Genomic DNA, 22,668 nt, shown 5'->3' with positions numbered 1-22,668 from the left:
GAGTTACAATTTGCAGATAAATTCCTTCTTGAGAAGATTAATAGTTAAATGGAGCTTAGAGTTCAGCAATGCTAATTATGTGTATATTACTCTGTGTGTGTGTGTGTGCGTGCGTGTGCACATGTGTATATTGCTCTTAAGTAAACCATTTTAGGAGACAGCAACTAGTTCAGAAAAATTCATTTATCCTTTAAATGTGTGTTTTTGTGTATGTGGACAGGGTTTCAGATTTCTGTTGTATTTTTTTAGCTCCTGTATAAAGAGTATCTGGGTTGTGTGGGTTCGGGTGCGTCTGGAGGCCCACATGGTGCTGTTTGTGTGTGGTGGGCAGTGCATGTCTCAGGGCTTTGGCGCTGCCTCGTGTTGCTCCAAAAGGCTGAGGGTTTGCACTCTACACTGTAGAAAGAGTGACGAGTAGCTGCCGTGAATGGATTAAATGCCGGTTCTTGACACTGAAAGATCAGGAGATAGAAGAGTTAGTTTGAGAATAACTTGTTTCCTAACTGTGTATTTTCTGTGTGTGCTTTTTCTGAAAAGATCTCTGCACTTGTCCTGAGAGCCCAAGCATCTGAGATCTTACTTGAAGAGTTGCAACAGGGCTTTTCCCAGGCAAAGAGGGATGTTCAGGACCAGATGGTAAGTTACATTTTGAATAGACATTGCCTGTGCTTTGTATTCCTTTTTGTTCTGTGGTGAAATCATCATTGTTAGGACTCCATTGCGCTCTCTTCATTGCTCTTCATGCTCTCTTGTTATGTTGTCCAGTGCCTACAGACACCTGCACAGGGCTGATCTTGGAGCCCAGCAGGCTAAACCACATCCTGCCTCTGATCCAGCTTCCTGCCAGTGTGCCTGTGAAAGCAACAGAAGGCGGCCCAAGTGCGTGGTCCCCTACTGCCTGGGTGGGGAACTCGGGTGGAGTTCCTGGATCCTGGTTTTGGCCTGCCCAGCTCCGACCGTTGCATCCATTTGAGGAGTGAACCAGGGGATGGAAAATCTCTCCCTGTCTCTTTCTCCCTGCCACTCTGCCTTTCAAATAAATAAATCTTGACAAACAACAAATTACCTCCTAACCAAAACATAAAATTCTCTCGTTTAAACTTATTTTTCTGATTAGGGAAACTGAACGATAAAGCAGGACCAACATTTAGTTTTCAGTTGAAAATACAAGCTAAAAAGTTAAAATCTCAGAGCATTGCTGGCGCAGTTTTTGAACAGTCATTGTGGTTTTTCTGGGCTGCTCCATTTACTGAGAGTAACTTCATTAATTTCATGGATTATGAAAAAATGTATGTACGTTATGTATTGTAACTGCTGGCGACATTCCAGAAGGCTCTCAGTTCTGAGAGGGACCATGGCAGAGTTTCCCGTGCCAAGAGTGGCCTGGAGTCTTTACAGAAGAGTGCCCAGGCCTGAGGCCTGCTCTCTGGTCTGGCCACATTTGCCCAGTCCTGCCTTCTTCTCAAGGCTGGGACCTTCATCTGATGGTCTGTGTGAGTCAGAGCAGAGCTGGCCCTGCTGGGACGCCCCTACACAACACCTCCTGCCCAGTTCTCCCCAGGGCAGGTGGTGTTTTTAAAAAGCATCTCAGTGGGAATGGTTTTTGTTTCTTTGTTGAGAGGCAGAGACAGCAGATGCAAGCGTCCCCATCCACTGGGCTGGTCTGCGGCTGACGCTGGGAACCAGAACTCAGTTCAGGTCTTCCATGTGGGTGACAGAAACTTAGAACTCAGGCCATTACTGCCTCCGGAGTAAGCATCGGCAGGGAGCTGGAGTCAACAGCTGGAGCAGGAATCAAACCCAGGCCCCTGATGTGGGACGTGGCATCCTAACCGTTAGACCAAACACCCACTCCCCAACAGTTTGTCTTGATCGGCATTGGGTCAGCATCTGAAAGGCCTGTGAGCTGACCCTGAGTCTGGGAAGCCTCGCGTCGTGACTGTTGCCTGCAGAGTTTCAGGCCTTATTTTCTCAGTAGAGAATGCGGAATAGTAACCACTGGGCTGAAAATCCCTGCTAAATGCTGACGAGGTTTGATGGTGTTGGGACTTCTGTGCTCCTTTGTTCCCTTGCATCTTTTTTTTTTTTTTTTTTTGACAGGCAGAGTTAGAGAGACAGAGAAAGGTCCTCCTTTCTGTTGGTTCATCCCCAAAATGGCCGCTACAGCCAGTGCGCTACGCTGATCTGATGGCAGGAGCTAGGTGCTTCCTCCTAGTCTCCCATGCAGGTGCAGGGCCCAAGCACTTGGGCCATCCTCCACTGCCCTCCTGGGCCACAGCAGAGAGCTGGACTGGAAGAGGGGCAATTGGAACAGAACTGGGACTAGAACCCAGGGTGCCGGCACTGCAGGTGGAGGATTAGCCAAGTGAGCCGTGGCGGCAGCCTCCCTTGCATCTTTTTCCTTCTTGGTTTTTTAGAAACATCTGCTTTTACAACAGTTTTCAAGTTGATTACACCTAAAATGAATGTGTTGCAGGTGAAATTAGTGAATTGCCAAAATTAGAGTTCTGTAAACACGAATACTTGAACTTTATCCTTTTCTCAGAATTACCATGAGTGATTTTTTGTGTTTAAAATTTACTTATTTGAGAGACGGAGAGCACCCATCTGCTGCTTCACTCTCTCAGTGCCCTGGGACCCAATACCTGAGCCATCTCCTGCTGTCTCCCAGGGTTCTACGTTAGCAGGAAGGTGGAGACAGGAGCCCAAGCTGCAAATAGAACTTGGGTACTAAGATGTGGGTGTCATAACTGCTGGGCTTAATGCCTGCTCCTCCTCCCCTTCCTCCTTTTTTGAATAACAAGCAAAGCGTCACTTAGCTCACGGTGAAGGAGTTCAAGTCCACGCCTGGGTGGCTCCGAGGGTTTGGCAGCTGTGAGGGCAGCAGATGGCAGTGGCAGAGCACGTGTGGAAGGAGGATTGCGTGAGGCAAGCCACGAATGCTGCCTGTGCTGGGAAACAGAAACTTGTTTTTCCTTAAGATCTGTGTATTTGAAAGGCAGAGCAAGAAAGAGAGATACAGAGATACCTTTCATTTCCTGGGTCACTACCAAATGGTTGCAACAGCCAGATCTGGGCCAGGCTGAAGCCAGCAGCCAGGAGTTCCATCCTTGTGTCCCACAGGGGTGGTGGGGACCCAGGTACTTCTCAGGCACGTTAGGAGGAAGCTGAATCAGAAGTGGGGTAGCTGGGACTCCAGCTGCCCTCCAGTGTGGAATGCTGGTGTCAGTAGCAGCGTAACCCACTGCGCCACCATGCAGGTCTTGAAACTTAGTGTCTGAGGCCCTTTCAGAGAAGAGTAGCTACAGCAGGAGTTAAGATCTTGATATTTTCTCCTTTTTATTTTGAAAAACAAAGTATGGAGTTAATACTTGCTAGACCTATCCTCACACTTAGCAGTTGCTAATATTTGTCTACATTTGTGCATACTTGACTTGCTCTCTCAGTCTCTGCATGTGTGTAGGTGAATGTGTGTGTGTGTTGGTTTGTGTGTTTGCTGGACTATTTGAAGTTAAGTTGTACTCCATCACAGCCCACCTATACATTTCAGCCAGTAGCTCCTGAGAACGAGTTGTTCTTCATGCCCCAGTGCTAATACTGCATCCTTCAAATGTAACTACTTGTCTCCCAGAGTTCTTGATTGTTTTTAGTTGGTGGACTTACATTTTTTCCAATCCAGATCACATTTTGTTGCAGTGTCGCTTTAATCTCATTTAACCCAGTCTTTCCCTTTTATTTTTCTTTTATGACATTGACATTTTTGAAGAATCCAGGCCAGTGGCCTTGTAGAATGTTTGAAGTTAATGGTCTTATAGAGTGTGTGTATCTGATTAGTTCCTCATGATTCAGGTCGGGTAGGCATTTTGTCAAGAATACCGCAGGGAGGGAATGATTGGGTGGAAATCCTGGCGGCACGGCCACATAGTGATGGGTGGTTCCGAGTCTGATGACTTGTCCAGGGGTGGGGACCAGGCAGTTTCAGAATTACGGCTTCGGTGTTGCTGCCAACAGCAAACTTCCCAAGTCATTGAACATTTCTTGGCAGTTGCTTCTCCCTTAGTGTTTCCCAGGGAAAGGTGACACTTTGGATACTGTGTCCCAGAGTTACTTGAGTTGGTTTTTTCCTCTGTCGTGGCACTCTGTTTGATAATATGGTGAGCTCCGTTTGCTTCTCTTAGCATTGTGTTTTCAAATTAGCTCTTTTCTTGTTTGATTACGCAGTGTGGGTCATAAACCAAAACTATATAAACATAAACATCTGGCTCCCACTTCCATTCCCACCTACTCCATGCACAACCGTTTGCTTCTGCCTTGTCCTTTCACTCTATAAAAGTAAACACATACATCATTTTCTTTCTCTTCTTTCTATTCCAGATACAGTGGGGCCCTAATATTCTGTTGTAAATGGGTTGAAAGAGGTCAGAAAGCATGGATGCCTCTAGTCTGAAAAAAAAATCTGAGCCAGTGACGTTTAATCAAAACTGCTGACCCAGGATGCAGCTCAGCCCCCACCCCGCCTCTGGGAAGTGTCCTCCCCCCTCCCCCCAGGGTCCTTCTCTGTCCTCCTGTCACTGTGAAGCCCAGCTCTCTCAGCACCTCGTGGTCCTGCAGGGCACCTTGTGGTTTACTTTGTGCTTGATCTCTGTTCCCCCTGGGCAGCAGAACACCTAGCCTAGAGCAGTAGCTGATAAAGTAAGTGTTGGGTGAGTTATCTGTGTGTATGTATGCCCTTAAAGTAGATGACGTAGTGGATTAGTCAGCTTTTTGTTACAAAAGTCCTAAGGTAAGCCACTTATGGAAAGGAGGCCGCCCTCCTTGACATCTGGTGATGGAATTCTTTGTTTTGTTTAAAATCTATTTATTTATGTGAAAGAGTTGGGGGGGGGCTTCTGTCTGCGGTTTGCTCCCCAGGTGGCTGTAATGGCCAGGGCTAAACCAGGCCAAAGCCAGAAGCTTCTTCTGGGTCTCCCTTGTGGGTGCAGGGACCCAAGCACTTGGGCCATCCTCCGCTGCTTTCCCAGGCACATTAGCAGGGAGCTTGATTGGAAATGGAGCAGCCAGGACTGGAATCGCCACTTATATGGGAGGCTGGCATTGCAGATGGCGGCTTTTCCCACCAAACCACAGCACCAGCCCCCTGCTGGTGACATTCTGACTGGCAGAGGCCCAGGGTGGCACAGGATGTCACACAGCAGAGAAGATGAAAGATCACATGGTAGGCCAGGGGGCAGAGTGGCTGGGCCCAACTCTGCTTTTACAACCAACCCTCTTGCAAGAATTGCTTTTTAAGGGCATGCCTCCAGAGGTCTCAGCACCTCTCACCAGGCCCACTTCCTATACACATAATTGGATTAAACTTACGCCCTCTTAGTTCTACTAACTTGCAACTTCGGAGTGTAAACATCTTCATGAGTTAGGGACCCATGAATGGTGTTCAAACCATACCACTTAGTATTAAAAATTAGCAGAAATTACATGCTTTCATAGAACTTTATCTTACACTCAAATTAGCAAAAATAACATTTTAAAAAGCTTTTTAAAAAATTATTTGAGGCTGGTGCCGCAGCTCAATAGGCTAATCCTCCACCTAGCGGCGCCGGCACACCGGGTTCTAGTCCCAGTCGGGGCGCCGGATTCTGTCCCGGTTGCCCGTCTTCCAGGCCAGCTCTCTGCTGTGGCCCGGGAAGGCAGTGGAGGATGGCCCAAGTGCTTGGGCCCTGCACCCCATGGGAGACCAGGAGAAGCACCTGGCTCCTGCTATCGGATCAGCGCGGTGCGCCGGCCGCAGTGTGCCAGCCGTGGCGGCCATTGGAGGGTGAACCAACGGCAGAAAAGGAAGACCTTTCTCTCTGTCTCTCTCTCACTATCCACTCTGCCTGTCCAAAAAAAAAAAAAAAAAATTATTTGAAAGGCAGCTCCTTCGTTGACCTCGAGTACGTGAGACTTCTGGCCCATTTGTGGGATCCTGAGCTTGAACAGAAGTAGATGCAGTGGAAAGTCGCCCCATGCTTCCTGCTGAATGCACGCCGTGAGGAAGTAGGCTTGGATGAGCTGCTCTGCCCAGTGTGGGTCTTGGTTGTGTCAGCCTCTTCCCCTGTGCTGGAGTGCAGGGGTGTGGAGGGTAGAGATCACTGGTTCTGCTCTGATGGGAGAGAGAAGGGAGGAGGAGGTCAGGTCCTTGCCTCACTGCCTGCTTCCTGGGGACTGTGTGAAGGCTGCGATTTTACGCCCTCGGAGCTGTGCTTTTCTAGGTAGGCAGAGCTTCGCTGTGTGGCCCTCTGTCCCTGCCTCTCATTTGGTTAGGCGGAGCATCTCTGCTGCAGCTGTCTGCAGGCTGGGGGCGCCTTCCTGGCAGTGATTGGTGTTTGTTTCTCTTTCAGGCAGTGCTGATGCAGTCGCGGGAACAGGTTTCAGAAGAGCTGGTGAGGTTACAGAAGGATAATGACAGCCTCCAGGGGAAGCACAGCCTGCACGTGTTGCTGCAGCAGGCTGAAGACTCCATCCTCCCAGACACTGCTGAGGTAACGGACCTGCCCGCGGTCAGAAACGTGAACGCGTGCCTTTCCTTGAACTAGCTCTGTTGAGATACAATTCCCATGCCAAGCAATTCAACTGTTCATTTCATTTTATTTGAATGGCAGACAGACATATATTCCATTCACTGATTCCCCCACAAATGCCTGCAACAGCCATGGCCATGCCAGGCCAGGCCAAGCCAGAAGCTCAATCCAGGTCTCCCATGTAGGTGACAGGGACCTAACTACTTGAGCCAATACTTGCTCTCTTGAAGGGTGTGCATTAGTTGGAAGCTAGAATTTAGAGTGGAGATGGGACTTAAACCCAGGCACTTTTATATGGGATGTAGATATCCCAAGCAGCATCTAAACCATTGTGCCAAACACCCACCCCACATTTCAGGCTTTTCAAATGTACAATTCAGACCTGGCGGTGTGGCACAGTGGGTGAAGCCACTGTCTGCAGTGCCTGCATTCCATATGGGCACCAGTTCGAGTACTGACTGCTCTGCTTCCAATCCAACTCCCTGTTAATGTGCTTGGGAGAGCACCTGAGCATGGCCCAAGTGCTTGGGCGCCTGCACCCATGTGGGAGACCCAGAAGAAGCTCCTGGCTCCTGGCTTTGGCCTGGCCCAGCCCTGGCTGTTGAGGCCATTTGGGGAGTGAACTAGCAGATGGAAGATCTCTCTCTGTGACTCTGCCTGCAAATAAATAAATGTTTAAGAAAATAAATGAAGTGTACAACTCAGTTGTTTTCAGTATATTCATAGAAAAGTCCAGTCTTGACCACAGCCAATTTTAGAACCTCAGAATGAAGATCCTGCTCTTAAATTGTACCTCTGTTTCCTTCCCTTCCAGCCTTGAGCAGACAGCAGTTCACTTTGTCTAATTGCCTCATCCTGACTCTGCCTGTGAATGGAGTCACAGCACATGCTCTTTTGTGTCTGGCTTCTTTCACGTGGTGTGATATGTTCAAGGTTCATCCATGTGGTAGCATGTATCAGCTCTCCATTCCCTTTCATGGCTGAGTAATACCCCATTGTATGGATATATTGATTATGTGCTGATAGATTGTTTCAATGTTGAGCTGTTATGAATATGCTGCTGTGAGCATTCATGCACAGGTGTTGGTGTGGACATGTTTTCATTTCTCTTGAGCGCATACCTCGTAGTGAAATTGCTGGGTTGCCTGTGGACTCTTAAATTGTTGAGCAACTGCTAGATTGTTGGCCAGAGCAGTGCATCATCTTGTCTTCCCACCAGCAGTGTGGAAGGCCTCAAATTTCTCCACATTTTTTTTTGTTTTAAAAGATTTATTTATTTATTTGAAAGGCAGAGTTACAGAAAGGCAGAAAGAGAGAGAGAGAGAGATCTTCATCAGCTGGTTCACTCCCCAGATGGCCACAACAGCTGGAGCTGAGTCTATCTGGAGCCAGGAGACAGGAGCTTCTTCCAGGTCTCCCACATGGGTGCAGGGGTCCAAGGACTTGGGCCATCTTCTGCCGCTTTCCCAGGCCACAGCAGAGAGCTGGATCAGAAGTGGAGCAGCCAGGACTTGAATCAGCAGGAGGTGGCTTCACCTGCTACGCTGCAGAGCCGCTCCCCGCTACTCCCTTTAGCTTTATTTTATTTGTTTGAAAGGCAGAGTGGCAGAGAGAGGTTGGGAGAGACACAGGAAGAGATCTTCCATCCACTGGTTCACTCCTTAAATGGCTGCAGTGGCTCCTGCCATCGGATCAGCACGGTGTGCCGGCCGCAGCGCGCTGGCCGCGGTGGCCATTTGAGGGTGAACCAACGGCAGAGGAAGACCTTTCTCTCTGTCTCTCTCTCTCTCACTGTCTACTCTGCCTGTCCAAAAAAAAAAAAAAAAAAAAGGAGTTTAACTGTTAGATATTCTGGATATGTGCAGTAGCAGATGCATGATTTGCAGGTCCTTGCTTCTGTATCTGCCCAGTCTTGGTCACTTTCTTGATGGTGTACTTTGAAGCATAAAAGTTCACATTTTTAATGGCTTTTTTTTTGGGGGGGGGAATTTACTAATTTATTTGAAAGAGTGACAGAGAGAAGAGAATCTTATATTTGCTGGTTGACTTCCCAAATGGCTGCAACAGCTGGGGCTGGGCCAGGCTAAAGGCAGAAGCCAGGAGCTCCATCTGGGTCTCCCACGTGGATGGGAGGGGCCCACGTGCTTGGGTCATCATCCCCTGCCTTCCCAGGTGCGCTACCAGAGCTGGATCAGAGATGGAGCAGCTGGGACTCAAACCAGAATATCCATATGGGACGCTGGTGTCACAAGCAGTACTACATTGCCAACGTGCACACACACGCACACACTCACCCACCCCAATTTTTACTTTTGATGAACTCTGGTCTTCTGTTGTATCTGCTTTTGCTGCCTTGGTCTTGTCAAAGAATCCTTTGCCAAATCCTGGGTTCTTCTTGCAAGAACAGATTGAGAATGCACCAGAAGTTAAATGTTTGAATGAGTTACCAAGCTGGCCTCTTGTGAAATTTGTTTCAAGTCTGGCCCTTAAAAGGCTATACTACATGCACTGTCTCTGTCCATAAAGATGACACTTTCTATGGTTTTCATTCCTCTGTGGTTTGGTGAGTCTGGGCTGTATTGGTTTCCCTGAGACATTTGTAACTATCTCCAACCTTTATACCCACACGTTTCTACACCTTTCCACCTATAGAAAATATTCTCTGAGGGCCAGCACTGTAACACAGTAAGTTAATCCTTCGTCTGCGGTGCCAGCATCCCATATGGGTGCTAGTTCCAGTCCTGGCTGCTCCTCTCCCAATCCAGCTCTTTGCTGTGGCCTGAGAAAGCAGTAGAAAATGGCCCAAGACCTTGGGCCCCTGCACCCACATAGGAGACCAGGAAGAAGCATCTGGCTCCTGGCTTTGGATCAGTGCAGCTCCGACTGTTTTGGCCACCGGGGAGTGAACTAGCAGATGAAAGACCTCTCTCTCTCCACCTCTGCCTCTCTATAACTGCCTTTTAAATAAAATAAATAATAAATAAGCACTTGGGCCATGCTCCACTGTACTCCTGGGCCACAGCAGAGAGCTGGACTGGAAGAGGAGCAACCGGGAGTAGAACCCAGTGCCTATATGGGATGCCAGTGCCACAGGCAGAGGATTAACCTAATGAGCCACAACACCAGCCCCTCTTAGAACAATTTTCATTACTCTATGTTCCTTTTATCTTTTTTTTTTTTTTTTTAAAGACAGAGTTATAGAGAGAGGTAAAGAGAGAGGACTTCCATCTGCTGGTTCACTCCCCAGATGGCCGCAACGACCAGAGCTGTGCCGATCTGAAGCCAGGAACTTCTTCCAGGTCTCCCATGCAAGTGCAGGGGCCCAAGGACTTGGGCCATCTTCTACTGCTTTCCCAGACCATAGCAGAGAGGAGCAGCCGGGACTAGAACCGGCGCCCACATGGGATGCCGACGCTTCAGGCCAGGGCTTTAACCGCCACAGTGCTGGCCCCCATTTTTTCTTTTTAAATAAAGAAATTTTGCTCCTTCAGAATTATTTTAAAATCAGATGCTACAGAAGTGGAAGTTTCCCCAACCCTCCACTGTAGATTCAACCTCTACAACTTAGAGCTCATTCTTTTTTCATATTAGCATTGTTATTTAAAAATAATTATTTAAAAAATTATTTTATTTGAAAGGCAGAGTTACAGAGAGGCAGAGGCAGAGAGAGGTCTTCTATCCATTGGTTCACTCCTCAAATGGCCAGAACAGCCGGAGCTGGGCCAGTCCAGAGCCAGGAGCCAGGAGCTTCTTCTGGGTCTCCCACGCAGGTGCAGGGGCCCAAGGACTTGGGCCGTCTTCTTTCCCAGGCCTCAGCAGGGAGCTGGATAGGAAGAAGAGCAGCAGGGACTCAGACTGGCACCCATATGGGATGTTGGCACTGCAGGTGGTGGCTTCACCTGCTATGCCACAGGCCGGCCCCTAAAAATAATTGTTAAAAAAGGTTTATTTATTTGATAGGCAGAGTACACAGAGGGAGCTGAAAACTTCACCTGAGTCTTCCACATGGGTGGCGGGGGCGCAGCTACTTGGGCCATCTTGTGCTGCTTCCCCAGCGTATTAGGAAGGAGCTGGATTGGAATGGAAGCAGTGGGGAGTCAAACCAGCACTTTGATCACGGATGCCAGTGTCGCACAGGGTGGCTTAACCTGCTTTCCCACAATGCCACACCTCCTGCCCCTCTTAAATTCGAATTATTTATTTGAAAGGCAGAGAGACAAAGAACTCCCATCTGCTGGTCCATAGCCCAGATGTCTGCACGACTGAGGCTGGGGCTGGACCAGGCTGAAGATGAAAGCCAGGAGCTCCAGTCAGCTCTTCCCCGTGGGTGCCAGGAGCCCAAGTACTCAGCGCCTGCTGCCTCCCAGTGTGCACATTAGCAGGAAGCTGGAGTCAAGGCCAAAGCCAGGACTCGAACCCAGGCACACCAGTATGGGATGTGGGCATCCTAGGTGACATTTAACTGTTATTGCTACTATTTCTTAATATTATTTAAAATTTTTATTTTGATCATTTACAAAGACTTCAAAGCCCATTTTGCCATCAGCTCCTTGTTTTCCCAACCTTCCCACACCTTGTGGTCTCAGCAGGGGCCCTGGCTCTCTGGGGGACCCCTTTCTCCTGAACTGGTGACTGTTTGTGAACTCTTTCTGCTGTTACTGATTTTGAAACTGCTATCCTTTAATTTATGTACATTTTTAAAGAGATTTATTTATTTAGTTGAAAGGCAAAGTGACAGCAAGACAGAGAGCTCCTCTTTCTGCTGGTTCACTCCCCAGATGGCCACGACAGCCAGGGCTGGGCCAGGCCGAAACCAGGAGCCGGGGGCTTCATCCGGGTCTCCCACGTGGGTGCAGGGGCCCAAGGACTTGGGCCATCTGCTGCTGCTTTCCCAGGTGCACTAGCAGGGAGCTGGTTCAGAAGTGGAGCAGCTGGGACTTGAACCAGCGCTCCAGTATGGGATGCAGGCATCACAGGTTGTGGCTTAACACCCAGAGCCACAACACTAATTTATAAGTGTTTGTTACCTGAGAACCTTGGGACTCTTTTTAAAGATTTATTATTTATCTTATTTAAAAGGCATTTATAGAGAGGCAGAGGTGGAGAGAGAGAGGTCTTTCATCTGCTAGTTCACTCCCCAGGTGGCCGCAACAGCTGGAGCTGTGCTGATCCAAAGCCAGGAGCTTCTTCCAGTCTCCCACGCAGGTGCAGGGGCGCATGGACTTGGGCCATCTTCTTCTGCTTTCTCAGGCCACAGCAGAGAGCTGGATCAGAAGGGGAGCAGCCAGAACTCAAACCGGCACCCCTATGGGATGCCGGCACTGCAGGAGGCGGCTTTACCTGCCTGCTATGCCACAGCACTGGCCCCTGAGAATCTTGGTTTTTACTTCAAAATTGCTTCAGGATATAATTGGAAAGGTTTCTTAAAAAAATAATAAATAAGTGAACATAGAAGATTTAAGCTGAATTTGTTGTGACAAAGAGCCGATCACCTTAGAGAGTCATTCTCTACCGTTGTGTGCCCTTGGCCTAACCTAGTACTTAGCTTGTTTGTGGTAGATGTTCAGTGAGTGAGTGGATGAAGGATTAGGAATAAGTAAAGAAATTTTATCCTGTTAGCAGTCACTCTTGGTTCTGAGAATCAGTCTTTTTTTTTTTTTTCAATCTTCATTCCCTAATTCCTTCCAAATTTATGTAAACATCAGAGATCTCTGTTGTTATTCCTAGTGACTCTCATTAAGTGTAAGAAGTCACGTAAGGGGCCAGTGCTGTGGTGTAGCAGGTAAAGCCGCTGCCTGCAGTGCCGGCCTCCCATGTGGGCACCAGTTGAGTCCCGGCTGCTCCACTTCCGATCCAGCTCTCTGCTATGGCCTGGGAAAGTAGCAGAGGATGATGCAAGTCCTTGGGCCCCGGCACCTGCGTGGAAGACCCTGAAGAAGCTCCTGGCTTCAGATTGTCTCAGCTCCAGCTGTTGTGGCCATTTGGGGAGTGATCCAACAGATGGAAGACCTCTGTCTGTAACTCTTTCAAATAAATAAATCTTTTTTAAAAATTTTTAAAAAATCACTTAACATTTTTGTTTTTCTGCTTATGAATCAGTTTTGAGGGAAAAATGTAGTTGGCAGCACACATCTTGGGAACTGGCATTGTAGCATAGTGGGTTAAGTCTGCCATGCCGGCATCCCACGTGAGCTCTGGGTTGAGTCTTGGCTGCTCCACTTCTGATCTAGCTCCCTGCTGATATGCCTGAGCAAGCATCAAAAAGATGGTCCAGGTGCTTGGGCCCCTGACATCCCTGTGGGAGACCTGGATGGAGCTCCTGGCTTCTGGCTTCAGCTTGGCTCAGCCCACACCATTGGCCATTTGGGGAGTGAATCAGCGATGGAAGACCTCTCTCTCTCTAACTCTGTCTTTCAAGTAAATAAATCTTAAAAATACATATTTATTTGAGAAGGACACAGACAGTGGGGAAATACAGTGGGGTAAGGGCGTGGTGGTGGTATAGAGTACTTAGAGTCTGTTGTAAGTCAGGCCATGTGTCAGCTGCAGACAGACAGCACTCCCCCCACGTGCCTGTGACGGCCAGGAGCTGGGATCCTAATGCCGTCTTCCACGTGAGTGGAGGAGCCCGCGTGCTGCCCTCTGCTGCAGGGTGCGTTGCTGGGCAGCTGGAGTCGAGACCTGGGACGTGGACTCGGGCGCTCCGTCGTGGGTGCAGGGTCGTCACTGCCAGGCTAAACGCTCCATCCCTGACTTCTGTGTTTTCTCTCACCCTCAACCACCGCTTGTTTCTTGAACACAGGCGCTCCGGGAGCTGGTATTAAAATACCGTGAGACCATCGTCAGTGTGCGGACGGCAGCAGATCACATGGAAGAGAAGCTGAAGGCTGAAATACTTTTCCTCAAAGAGCAAATCCAAGCAGAGCAGTGTTTGAAAGAAAACCTTGAGGAAACTCTGCAGCTCGAAATAGAAAACTGCAAGGAGGAAATAGGTGAAGCTCGGAGTGCTGTGGTGTGGAACTAGAATCACTGATCGTCTCTGACTGCAGGCAGTGCACGTGGGCGGGGGCACGGCAGGGTCTCTGCAGGCAGCAGTACGTGGTCGTGGGTAGGGCAGGGTCTCTGCAGGCAGTGCACGTGGTCGGGGGCACGCAGGGTCTCTGCAGGCAGTGCACGTGGTCGGGGGCACGCAGGGTCTCTGCAGGCAGTGCACGTGGTCGGGGGCACGCAGGGTCTCTGCAGGCAGCAGTACGTGATCGCGGGGCACGGCAGGGTCTCTGCAGGCAGCAGTACGTGGTCGGGGGTAGGGTAGGGTCTCTGCAGGCAGCAGTACGTGGTCGTGGGTAGGGCAGGATCTCTGCAGGCAGTACACGTGGTCGGGGGGTACGGGACACAGGACATGTGTCGGAAAGAATTCGGTAAGGACTCGGCCAGGTTTTCCAGGTTGTCGGGTAGATCCAGGAATCTAGGGCTAGGAAAAGAAACCAAACTCCTGTCTTCTCGGAGCGCTGCCTGCCTGGTGGCTGCTGAGAGTATGCGCAGCTCTTGAGCCAGACCACCGGGACCATGGCTGGATAGGTGGCATGTCCCCAGCCTGGATGTGGGGTCTCTGCCTGGGACAGAGTGGCACGGTGCCCCCCCCCCCCCCGGCGCGCCACCTCTGCCTGAGCTTGGTGACCACGCTGGCTGCGTGGAGGTGATTTTGAGAAAGGTGCCTCACTATCTACAGAATAAATCTGAATTCTTTAAGAAAACAGTTTCAATGCAAAATAATAAATGAATGCTAAATACCTCTCTCTCTCTCTCTCTCTCTCTCTCTCCCCCTCCCCCTCTCTCTCCCCTTCTAGCTTCCATTTCTAGCCTGAAAGCTGAATTAGAAAGAATAAAAGTAGAAAAAGGACAGGTGAGTTGGAAGTTCGAGTTTTGCCTTCTCTCGGCAGCCAGGGATTGTCTGTCGTCCCTGCTGTGCTGGCCGCGGGTGGTGGAGGTCGGGCCGGCTTCCTGACTTGGAGGAACTTGGGTCAGGTGGGCGGGGGGCAGCGGGCAGCTGTCTGGGAAGAGTCTGTGGGGCGGTGGCCCGTGGCAGCTGCAGGAGGTACAGGGTTGACTGTGCCGGGCTGTGGCCCGGAGTTCCTGCTGTGGCCTGCCACAGTGGGGCCTGCTGCAGTGGGGCCTGCCCTTCCTGCTGGCTTGGAGTCCTGTGGCCGGCGTGCATACCCGCAGCGGGCAGCCCTGCTCACCCCCACCCCGCCCTCGGCCAAGGCCCCCTGACCAAGGCCTCGGCCCTTCCAGCCCTTCCTGCTGCAGGCCCCTCCCTCAGGGCCTCATTCCATCCTCGTTGCCCCGCGCCCCTTGTCTCCTGGTCTCCGCAGCGTGTGGACAGGTCTGGCCCTCACTCCTTGTGCTGCCCCCTTGCCTCCCGCCCAGGCTGCTGCTGTCTCCATAGTTGGCGAGAGCACACGCCCGGCCCGTCCCTGGGCTCAGCGCTCCTGGCAGCCTCTCGCCTGGCCTCGCTCCACCTGGCCTCGCCCCGGCCCGCGGCTGTCTGTCCCCGTCCCCGTCCCCAGGCAGCGCCGTTCTGCTTCCTGGCTGTGCACGCGCTCTTCTGCTGTTGCGCCCAGCCGTCTGTCCATCATGTTGATGCCGTCTCCAGGGGCCTGACGGAAGCCTGTCAGCCCGCAGCCATGGCCTTCTCTCTGGGCCTTTGCCATTTTGCATAAACCGCGGTCGGCCCTGTGCCTTCTAACAAGAGGGAGACTGCCTCCCCTGGGACGTGCCATGCTCTGAAGCTGCCCATCTGTTGGCTGCCCGTGGCTGTCTGGCTCGGGCGCTCGTGTCCACCGCCTGGCCCGCAGGTCCCCTGGCCGCTCTGCCCCGACTGCGCTGCTGGGGTTGCGACTTCCCTTCTCGCCTGGCTTTGCTGTGACAGCCTAGCTTGTTCCTCAGACTCCACGTTAATGTCCTCTGCCAGCTGGCCACCACGTTGGAACCAAGGTGACCTTAAGACGTTAGACTTGACCGCGCCCCAGCCCTGCTGAAAGCCCTCGCCCGGCTCTTACCCGCAGAAGCCGGCCTGGGTCCTTAGGCCTGGGGGAGCCCTGCCCCATGCCACCCGGCTCTGCCTGGCCTCGCAGGCCGGACGCAGCACTGTTGGGAACACGTGTTCGTGCGTGCCATCCAGCCCTTCCCGCGTGAAAGCTTTCCGGGACGCCTTCCTAAGCTCACTATGCAGAAGCGATGCCGCCTGCTCCGTGCCAGGCGCCAAAGGACTTGTCTCCAGGTTTTCCATCTGCGGGCCTAGACTGTGGTCGGTGCCTGCTGAGTGGCGTCTGAACGCACAGGGCTGGCCGAGCTAGAGAGGGCTCCGCGAGGAGGGCCGGACTTCCGGAGTTTCAGCTTCCTCCCTTCCCCTCGCACAGCTGGAGTCCACGCTGCAGGAGAAGACCGAGCAGCTGGAGCGGCTCCAGGAGACGAGGGCGCATCTGGAAGAACAGCTGAAGAAAGAGACGGCCGCCAAGGTGGGCCTCACGGTCTCCTAAGAAAAGTTGGGTCACCTCTCGCCTGTTTAAAAACCACACTGCTGGGCCCAGCGCCGTGGCTCACTAGGTTAATCCTCCGCCTGCGACACTGGCGTCCCAGGTGGGCTCTGGGTTCTGTCCCGGTTGCCCCTCTTCCAGGCCAGCTCTCTGCTGTGGCCCGGGAGTGCAGTGGAGGATGGCCCAGTGCTTGGGCCCTGCACCCGCGTGGGAGACCAGGAGAAGCACCTGGCTCCTGGCTTCAGATCAGCGCGGTGCGCCGGCCGCAGCGGCCGTTGGAGGGTGAACCAATGGGAAGGAAGACCATTCTATCTGTCTCTCTCTCTCACTGTCTATAACTCTACCTATCAAATAAAAAATAAAAAAATTAAATAAAAACCACACTGCTGCCTTGGCACATGCCCCTGAGCGTTGGCTTGTGCCAGGAAGGTTCTGTGGGTGAACTCTCCCTCTGCCAGCCCCGCAGGCTCCCCCAGCCAGGCCCAGTGCCATTGTCCTCGTGTCTCCCTGATGTGGCAGGTCACGCCATCGTCCTCGCGTCTGCCTGATGCAGCAGGTCGTGCGTGACAGAGACTGCGTCACACCCGCGTGGCCGCCTGCCTTTTCCTTAGTCCGGTAGAAAATGCGCAGCTCACTGGGAGGGAAGTGGGTTGGCCGGTGTGTGGCCTCCGGAGCCACGAGTCCTGCCGGTGTGTTTCTGTAGGGAAGGTGGGAGTTGGCCGGACCCCACTCCCTGAGGGTCTTCTAGCAGAAAGACACCGCAGGAGTCCCCAGCGTGTGTGTCCCGCTGGGGTTTTGTTGATGAGTCGCTGTCACCACTGCTGGGAGGTGGGGCGGGGGCGCCGCACGCTCACCGCTCCTTGTCCTGGCTTAGATGCCCAGTTCCCTCCAGGACACGGAGAGGAAGCGGGGGCAGTCGCGCCGTCGCCCACCAGGCTAGAAAGCGAGCAGCAGGGCTGAGGGCGTGGCAGCCGTCGCCCGGCCTCTGCTCAGGTGGGCGCTGCAGGCCCCTCGGTGACCTAAGTGGTTCAGGCCTTTGGCTCTGATCTGCTTTCAAACTGGTATTTTTTAGGCCTCTGTTGAACAACTAATGTTTGAAGAGAAGAACAAAGCCCAGAGGTTGCAGACAGAACTGGACGTCAGCGAGCAGGTGCAGAGGGACTTCGTGAAGCTTTCTCAGACACTGCAGGTGAGCTGGGAAGGTTCTGCACACACGGCCGCGCCAGCCCCGCCTGCACCCCACCCCCCACCCCCCGCCCGGCCTGGCCGCTCGGACCAGGTGCTGTGGACGTGCACCTGGCCAGCACTGCCTCCTTAGCACGGAGTGTGCCTGCTGCTGGGCCCGGTGCTGGGAGCACCCTGGAGCCCGCGTCCTGGAGAGGGGTGCCTGGCTTCGAGTCCCAGCCCCTTGCAGATTCTGGCCTCCTGGCGGCTGACAGCCTCCTGTGTGGGAGACCCGGACTGAGTTCTGGGCTCCAGGCTTTGGTCTGCTCCAGCCCTGGCTGTTTTGAGCCTCTGGGGAGTGAATCATTGACAGAGCTCTCTTTCAAATAAATGAAAAAAATAAAGTGGCATCTAACCCGTGAGGCTCTTCCCCATTTGCCCTGTGGTTTATATGGTTTTGACCCAGCTGTCTGGTTCCTGGCTCTAAGCATCGTCTCCTGTCCCCACCCGACTCCTTGCTTCCCGGGCCCCAGCTTGGGTTTGTCCTCTCCGTGGAAGCCTCCGGGTACCCGAGCCGGGCTGCCTCGGCACTCTCCGACCCGGCTGTGGGTCTCAGGACGTGGCCGTGAGCCCTCGTGTGTGTCCCCCATCCTGTCTGTCACACAGCTGCTTTGGGAAGTGTGCTCTGATCTGAGTTCTCGCTCGCCTCCCCTTTGTGGAGTGACCCCCTTCCCCGCGGAGTCAGTCCGCTCCATCTCCGCACTCAGCATCGTTGTCTCTGCAGGTGCAGCTGGAGCGGATCCGGCAAGCCGACTCTCTGGAGAGGATCCGGGCCATTCTGAATGACACCAAACTGACAGACATTAACCAGCTCCCCGAGACATGACGCCCTGGAGGCAGGATTCTAGCCTGCACTTTGGATTTCTAACTCATCTTTAGAGCAACATTAATTATTATTTAACTCTTAACTGAAGAAGCAGAAGTCACAACAAAAGGAACACTGGAGAAATGCTTGTTTCTAACGGGAGAGGCCACGCAGCACGGGGCAGCAGCCAGCCAGGCGACGCCCCAGAAACACCTGTGGCTCGGAACACTAGGGAGACTCCAGACGGGTGCCGGCGGCGGGGTCAGGTTTGGTGACGGGGAGCGCGGTCCCCTTGCCTGCTTTCTCCAACATAGATTGTTTGGAACATACTTCCCTACCCCAGAGCAACATCCCAGTCAGTAGTGTTTGGATGACGTTTTCTGTTCATAGATACTGGGAGAAAGAATTTTCTTTTTCTGTTGTCTAGGGCTCCCCAGTACCAGTATTCAGCTAGCACAGAGGTGTAGTATGCTGTATGAATATTTTATATTAAAATATGAAGTTTGAGAGCAGGCCGTTGGCTACTGACTCTACTTCCCTTGCTCAGTGCATTTTTATTTCTTTGTACTATTTTATCTTATATTGGAGGACCTTAAATGCTACTGAAACTTGCCTGGAAACCACAAGACTGTGGCAACCAAAACTAATTGAAGAACTGAATTAATTATGAGGATTTGAAAGCTTGGCTGAGGCTATGCGTGCATCGCAAGTCAAGTTTAAAGGAGAAGCACAAGCAGCTGGAAGCACTTTTTCTGATCCCCGGATGACCTTCACGGGCCCACAGGCACCAGGGCAAAGCTGAGCTGGCACCATCTACTCTTTCAAAGTGTTTTAGCTTAGGTATTGGATCGGTGAAAACATAGTGTTAATACAACAAGCTATGCCTGACGTCATGCAATGTCCAGTTACAAATCTCATTTTAAACTTAACCAATGGGCTTGAGTCTGTTTCCAGTGTCAAGTACCAAAAAAGGGTCGTAACTAGGTCTGACAGGTACTTTATATTTCCATTTAATGATTAGAGCAGGAGCCTAAGTGACGTGTTCCCAGGAAGCCGGGGCCAAGCCAGTTAGGACACTGCTCAGCTGAGAAGTCTGCTTTGTCCTTTTGCAAGAGCCAGACTCCTTCCCTCCGTGGAGGAAGCCTCAGTGAGCCAGGCCGTGTTGCAGCAAGCACAAAGGATCCGTGGGCACTGCTGGCTGCTGCGGTCCTGTGGCCAGAGTGGCCGGTGGGAGGCTACCGTTTAACTCGTGCATGCGGGCGGCCCGAAGTAAAGCTGTTCCCAGGTGATTTTTGTGATTGGGGTTGCCTGACAGTGCAGGTTCCCAGGAGCCCTGTGGGAATTAGTCAATTAAATGCACTCTTGGATTTGCTTAAAGTCACCATCAGTTTACAGTGAAGTCTGTTACAAAAACCTTTACTTCTCCCATGGGACAGACAGTAAGGACTCCCATCGCCTCCTCCCAGGGTTCGCTGTAGTCTTGTGTTCATGATTATGGATGAAAATAAACACCGATTTTGGAAACAGTGTTTCTGAAGGCTCACCGTGCATGAAACATTCTTTAACTGGTTTAAAGGCCCTCTGTATTCTAGTGTTACCAGGTTTAATGGAAACAGATCCAGAAGTTACAGGGAATTTTAATTACAAAATGTGTTGACTTAAAAGACCAGTCCCCTGGACAGCCCCAAGCTCATCTGCCTGGATGACTGGGGTGAGCCCTGTGCGTCAGGAGGGGTGGTCTTGTGCCAACTGGGTGCCCCAGACAGGCAGTGAAGCCGTCACCGTTAGGGAACCGTGTTGGACTCCACTCTATTGCGAAAAATCTCCCAAGACTCTAGGTTGTGCCTCACAGTATCTCTGGTTTGTAAGAAGCAAACTCTGACAACGCTACTCTCTATGTGGGAAAAGTTCTTTAAACTGGGTTTTCTGTATAAATTGGGATCTGATCTCGCAGGTGGGGTTCAGCGCTTGGGACAGAGTTATCAGTTGAGTTTTGCAGGTGTTCCGCACTTATGTTCGGTCTGTAATCGTGTCCTCATGCAGAACTAGCCTGATTTACCTTGAACCTGTAACGTCCCTTACTGTGTGGCTGTTACCTGGCGTCGCTGAGGCACTCCAGGCAGGCCCGGCTTTGCCTCTCGGAGCTCACGCTGGCGAGCAGAAAGAGGACGTAAAGCCCGAGGACAGACCACACAGACTGCAGAGCACGCCGTTCCTCCCTTGAGGGGAACCTGCAGCCACTCGGTAGCGACTGCTGCACGCAGCGCAGCTGGCCCCAGCTGAGAGGAAGTGCGCGGGCACGGGCCTCTGCGGCTGCGCTCCTGGGCTCTGTTCCGAGCAAACTGCGGGTGTAGCCGTTTGTGAACTGTCCTGAAGGTGTGTCCTTAACTAGAAAGTGTTCAAATTAAAAAAGCTGCTGCCCCCTGCACCGTGTGGCCTCCTCTTTGTCTCTTCAGAGCCGCAGTTCTGGTGCTGCTACCTAAACACACAGCTCGTGTGCTTGCTCAGATAGGCCAAGAACGCGGTCGTGTTTGTGGCGAGCTCGCAGTGTGCAGCCCAAAGGCTGTCTCAGGACTTTAGCAATCACAGACATTCCACTTTTTAAAATAAAAGCCTTTATTCAATAATTAAAAAACAAATAAAATATTAAAAAATGAACCATCACACCAAAATTCATCTAAAATGCCTGTTTATAAATTAGTGCTGTCCGCGCTACAGCGTGGGTTTCGGCCTTCAGTTGACTCTGGTCCTTGCGGCGTCAGAAGTTCACGTGGTTCCGGATGTCGTTGATCTGCTTGACCATTTCTCTTATGTGTTCGCCCCTGTGAAAGTCACCATGACTGCCACGGCTTTGAGAACCAGGAGTCCCTTAGTAGGGGTTCCTGCCAGTCTCCGCTGTCATGGTGAACTCGAGTGTTCCGGAGCACAGCGGGGCCGCTGCGCACGCGCTCCCTGGGAGACCCTCGACCACACACCTCCTAGCGGGGAAGTGGCCTCCCCAGCCCTGCACGCCGTGTCCCAGCCCTGGCCCAGGAACCACCTGACCTGCTCACGGGGGCCGGGGCCGGGTACTTACTCCTCCTTCAGGATGGACTGGATGCACCGGCGCTGGTAGGCGCTGAGCGTGATGCTGGGTTTCTGAGCGCTCAGCACCCGCTCCATCTTGCGCTGCTGGTAGTCCTTCTTCATGGTGACCTGAGGAGCAGACAGAGGAGCGGGCCGTGGCTGTGGTTTGCCATGTATTTTCAATCTATTTTAGTCTGTCCTTTTTATATGTTATAAAGTCACTTTTGTGCAGAGCTGACGTAGACCGCCCGCAGCTGCTACCTGCTTGATGGCACTGGCCAGATGGCGGAGCTGCTCAGGAATGCGCTGCAGCTCTCTCTTCATGTCCCTCTCGCTGTCGGAGAGAACGGGGAGCTGAGAGTGGAAGCTGTGAAGCACTCTCTTCATCCTGCAGGGGAGGTAAGCGGACGCCTCAGCTCTAGCGCGCCGCTGCTGACGAGAAACACAGTCACAAACAGGAGCTGGCCAGGCCCGGCTTCCACCGCGGCTTTGGTGGGCACCGTCGACTGGCTGGGGGTCTGCAGAGACCCACTACACAAGGTGGGAGAGCACAGCCAGGCCTTACACTGCACGGTGAGGGCGACACCCTCGGCTTCCCTGGTTCCAGGGCGCTCGGGCACAGCGGTGCCACACCAGGGATCCAGCCTGCCGGCGGCCTGTGGTGGGACCTCCCAGCTGCCGCCGTCATGCAAGCACTGCCCCAGATACGTGCCCCTCATTGCCCTACCTACAGATCCTACCGACTCCACCCCGCGCAGGTCTGTGAGCACCTACTAGGCGGGCCCTTTTCTTAACACTGCTGGTGCCCGGGCACGGACCTGTTCATGATGTCTTCTTGTTTCTCCTTGGCTTCCTCATACTTGTCAGCTAAGCGCTCGGCCATTTCACGCAGACTTTTCCTAATGGCATAAAAAGCAAGAGACTTGGGCCTCCCTGGCCGGTGGGGCTCAGCGTCCAGGGGCGACCACACAGCTCCACTCTCAGGATTGGTTCCTTCTCCCTGTCTTGACGCTCACCTCTCCTCCCGGCAGTAACTGAGATCTTCTAGTTGCTTCTTTTTCTGGTCACATAATAATTTGACCCTTTAAGAACAAAAAGAAAGTTTAATCAAAGGCTAGGCCTGTGCCGTGACCCGGCCTCAGGTTTGGGAACACAGCCGGTCACACCTCCGCTGAATCTCCTCCTTTGCCAGGTCCTGCTTCAGGATGTACTGTTCCCGGAACACCTGCGTGGCTCTGCTGATGAGCTGCAGACACTCCTCCGGAGGAGGGGCCGTATCCTTTTCAGACGACCTAGACACAAAGTTCCCGCGTGACCTTCCTTGAGCAAGCAGCACCACGGAACACGGTCCCCAGTCCCAGCTCCTCCCTTCTAACACTGTCTCTCATTCTCAGGAGCCAGGCCCCATCACCGGCTCCTCGGACCTGCCCGCGTCTCTTCAGCGCCGCCCAGTGGACGTCTGACATGCTGACGCGCA

General features: G+C 52.3%; 2 protein-coding genes across 5 annotated transcripts in view; one reads left to right on the top strand and one right to left on the bottom strand.

Annotated features, from left to right (window-relative positions):
- RABEP1 (rabaptin, RAB GTPase binding effector protein 1) overlaps positions 1–20,553 on the top strand; it is a 102,658-nt gene extending 82,105 nt beyond the window's left edge. For all 3 annotated transcript variants that reach the window (XM_051825323.3, XM_051825324.3, XM_051825322.3), the window contains 7 exons: positions 538–636; positions 6,381–6,521; positions 13,363–13,552; positions 14,408–14,463; positions 15,980–16,078; positions 17,169–17,285; positions 18,045–20,553. In XM_051825323.3, coding sequence (XP_051681283.2) covers positions 538–636; positions 6,381–6,521; positions 13,363–13,552; positions 14,408–14,463; positions 15,980–16,078; positions 17,169–17,285; positions 18,045–18,146 — 804 coding nt within the window. In that variant the 3' untranslated portion in view covers positions 18,147–20,553. The remainder of the gene's footprint in view (positions 1–537; positions 637–6,380; positions 6,522–13,362; positions 13,553–14,407; positions 14,464–15,979; positions 16,079–17,168; positions 17,286–18,044) is intronic.
- Positions 20,554–20,723: 170 nt separating this feature from the next.
- The window catches only part of NUP88 (nucleoporin 88), a 33,785-nt gene continuing 31,840 nt past the window's right edge, over positions 20,724–22,668 (bottom strand). For both annotated transcript variants that reach the window (XR_016224250.1, XM_002718840.6), the window contains 6 exons: positions 22,358–22,483; positions 22,208–22,273; positions 22,010–22,090; positions 21,453–21,579; positions 21,202–21,320; positions 20,724–20,947 (listed from right to left, as the gene is read on the bottom strand). Coding sequence is in view for 1 of the 2 variants with exons in the window: in XM_002718840.6 (XP_002718886.3) it covers positions 20,884–20,947; positions 21,202–21,320; positions 21,453–21,579; positions 22,010–22,090; positions 22,208–22,273; positions 22,358–22,483 (583 nt within the window). In the remaining variant the exon portion in view is untranslated. The remainder of the gene's footprint in view (positions 20,948–21,201; positions 21,321–21,452; positions 21,580–22,009; positions 22,091–22,207; positions 22,274–22,357; positions 22,484–22,668) is intronic.

This window comes from Oryctolagus cuniculus, chromosome 17 (assembly GCF_051225735.1).
Source record: "Oryctolagus cuniculus isolate XC-2025 breed Fujian yellow rabbit chromosome 17, ASM5122573v1, whole genome shotgun sequence".
Taxonomy (NCBI): Eukaryota; Metazoa; Chordata; class Mammalia; order Lagomorpha; family Leporidae; genus Oryctolagus; species Oryctolagus cuniculus.
This window is presented reverse-complemented; position numbering and strand designations above follow the sequence as displayed.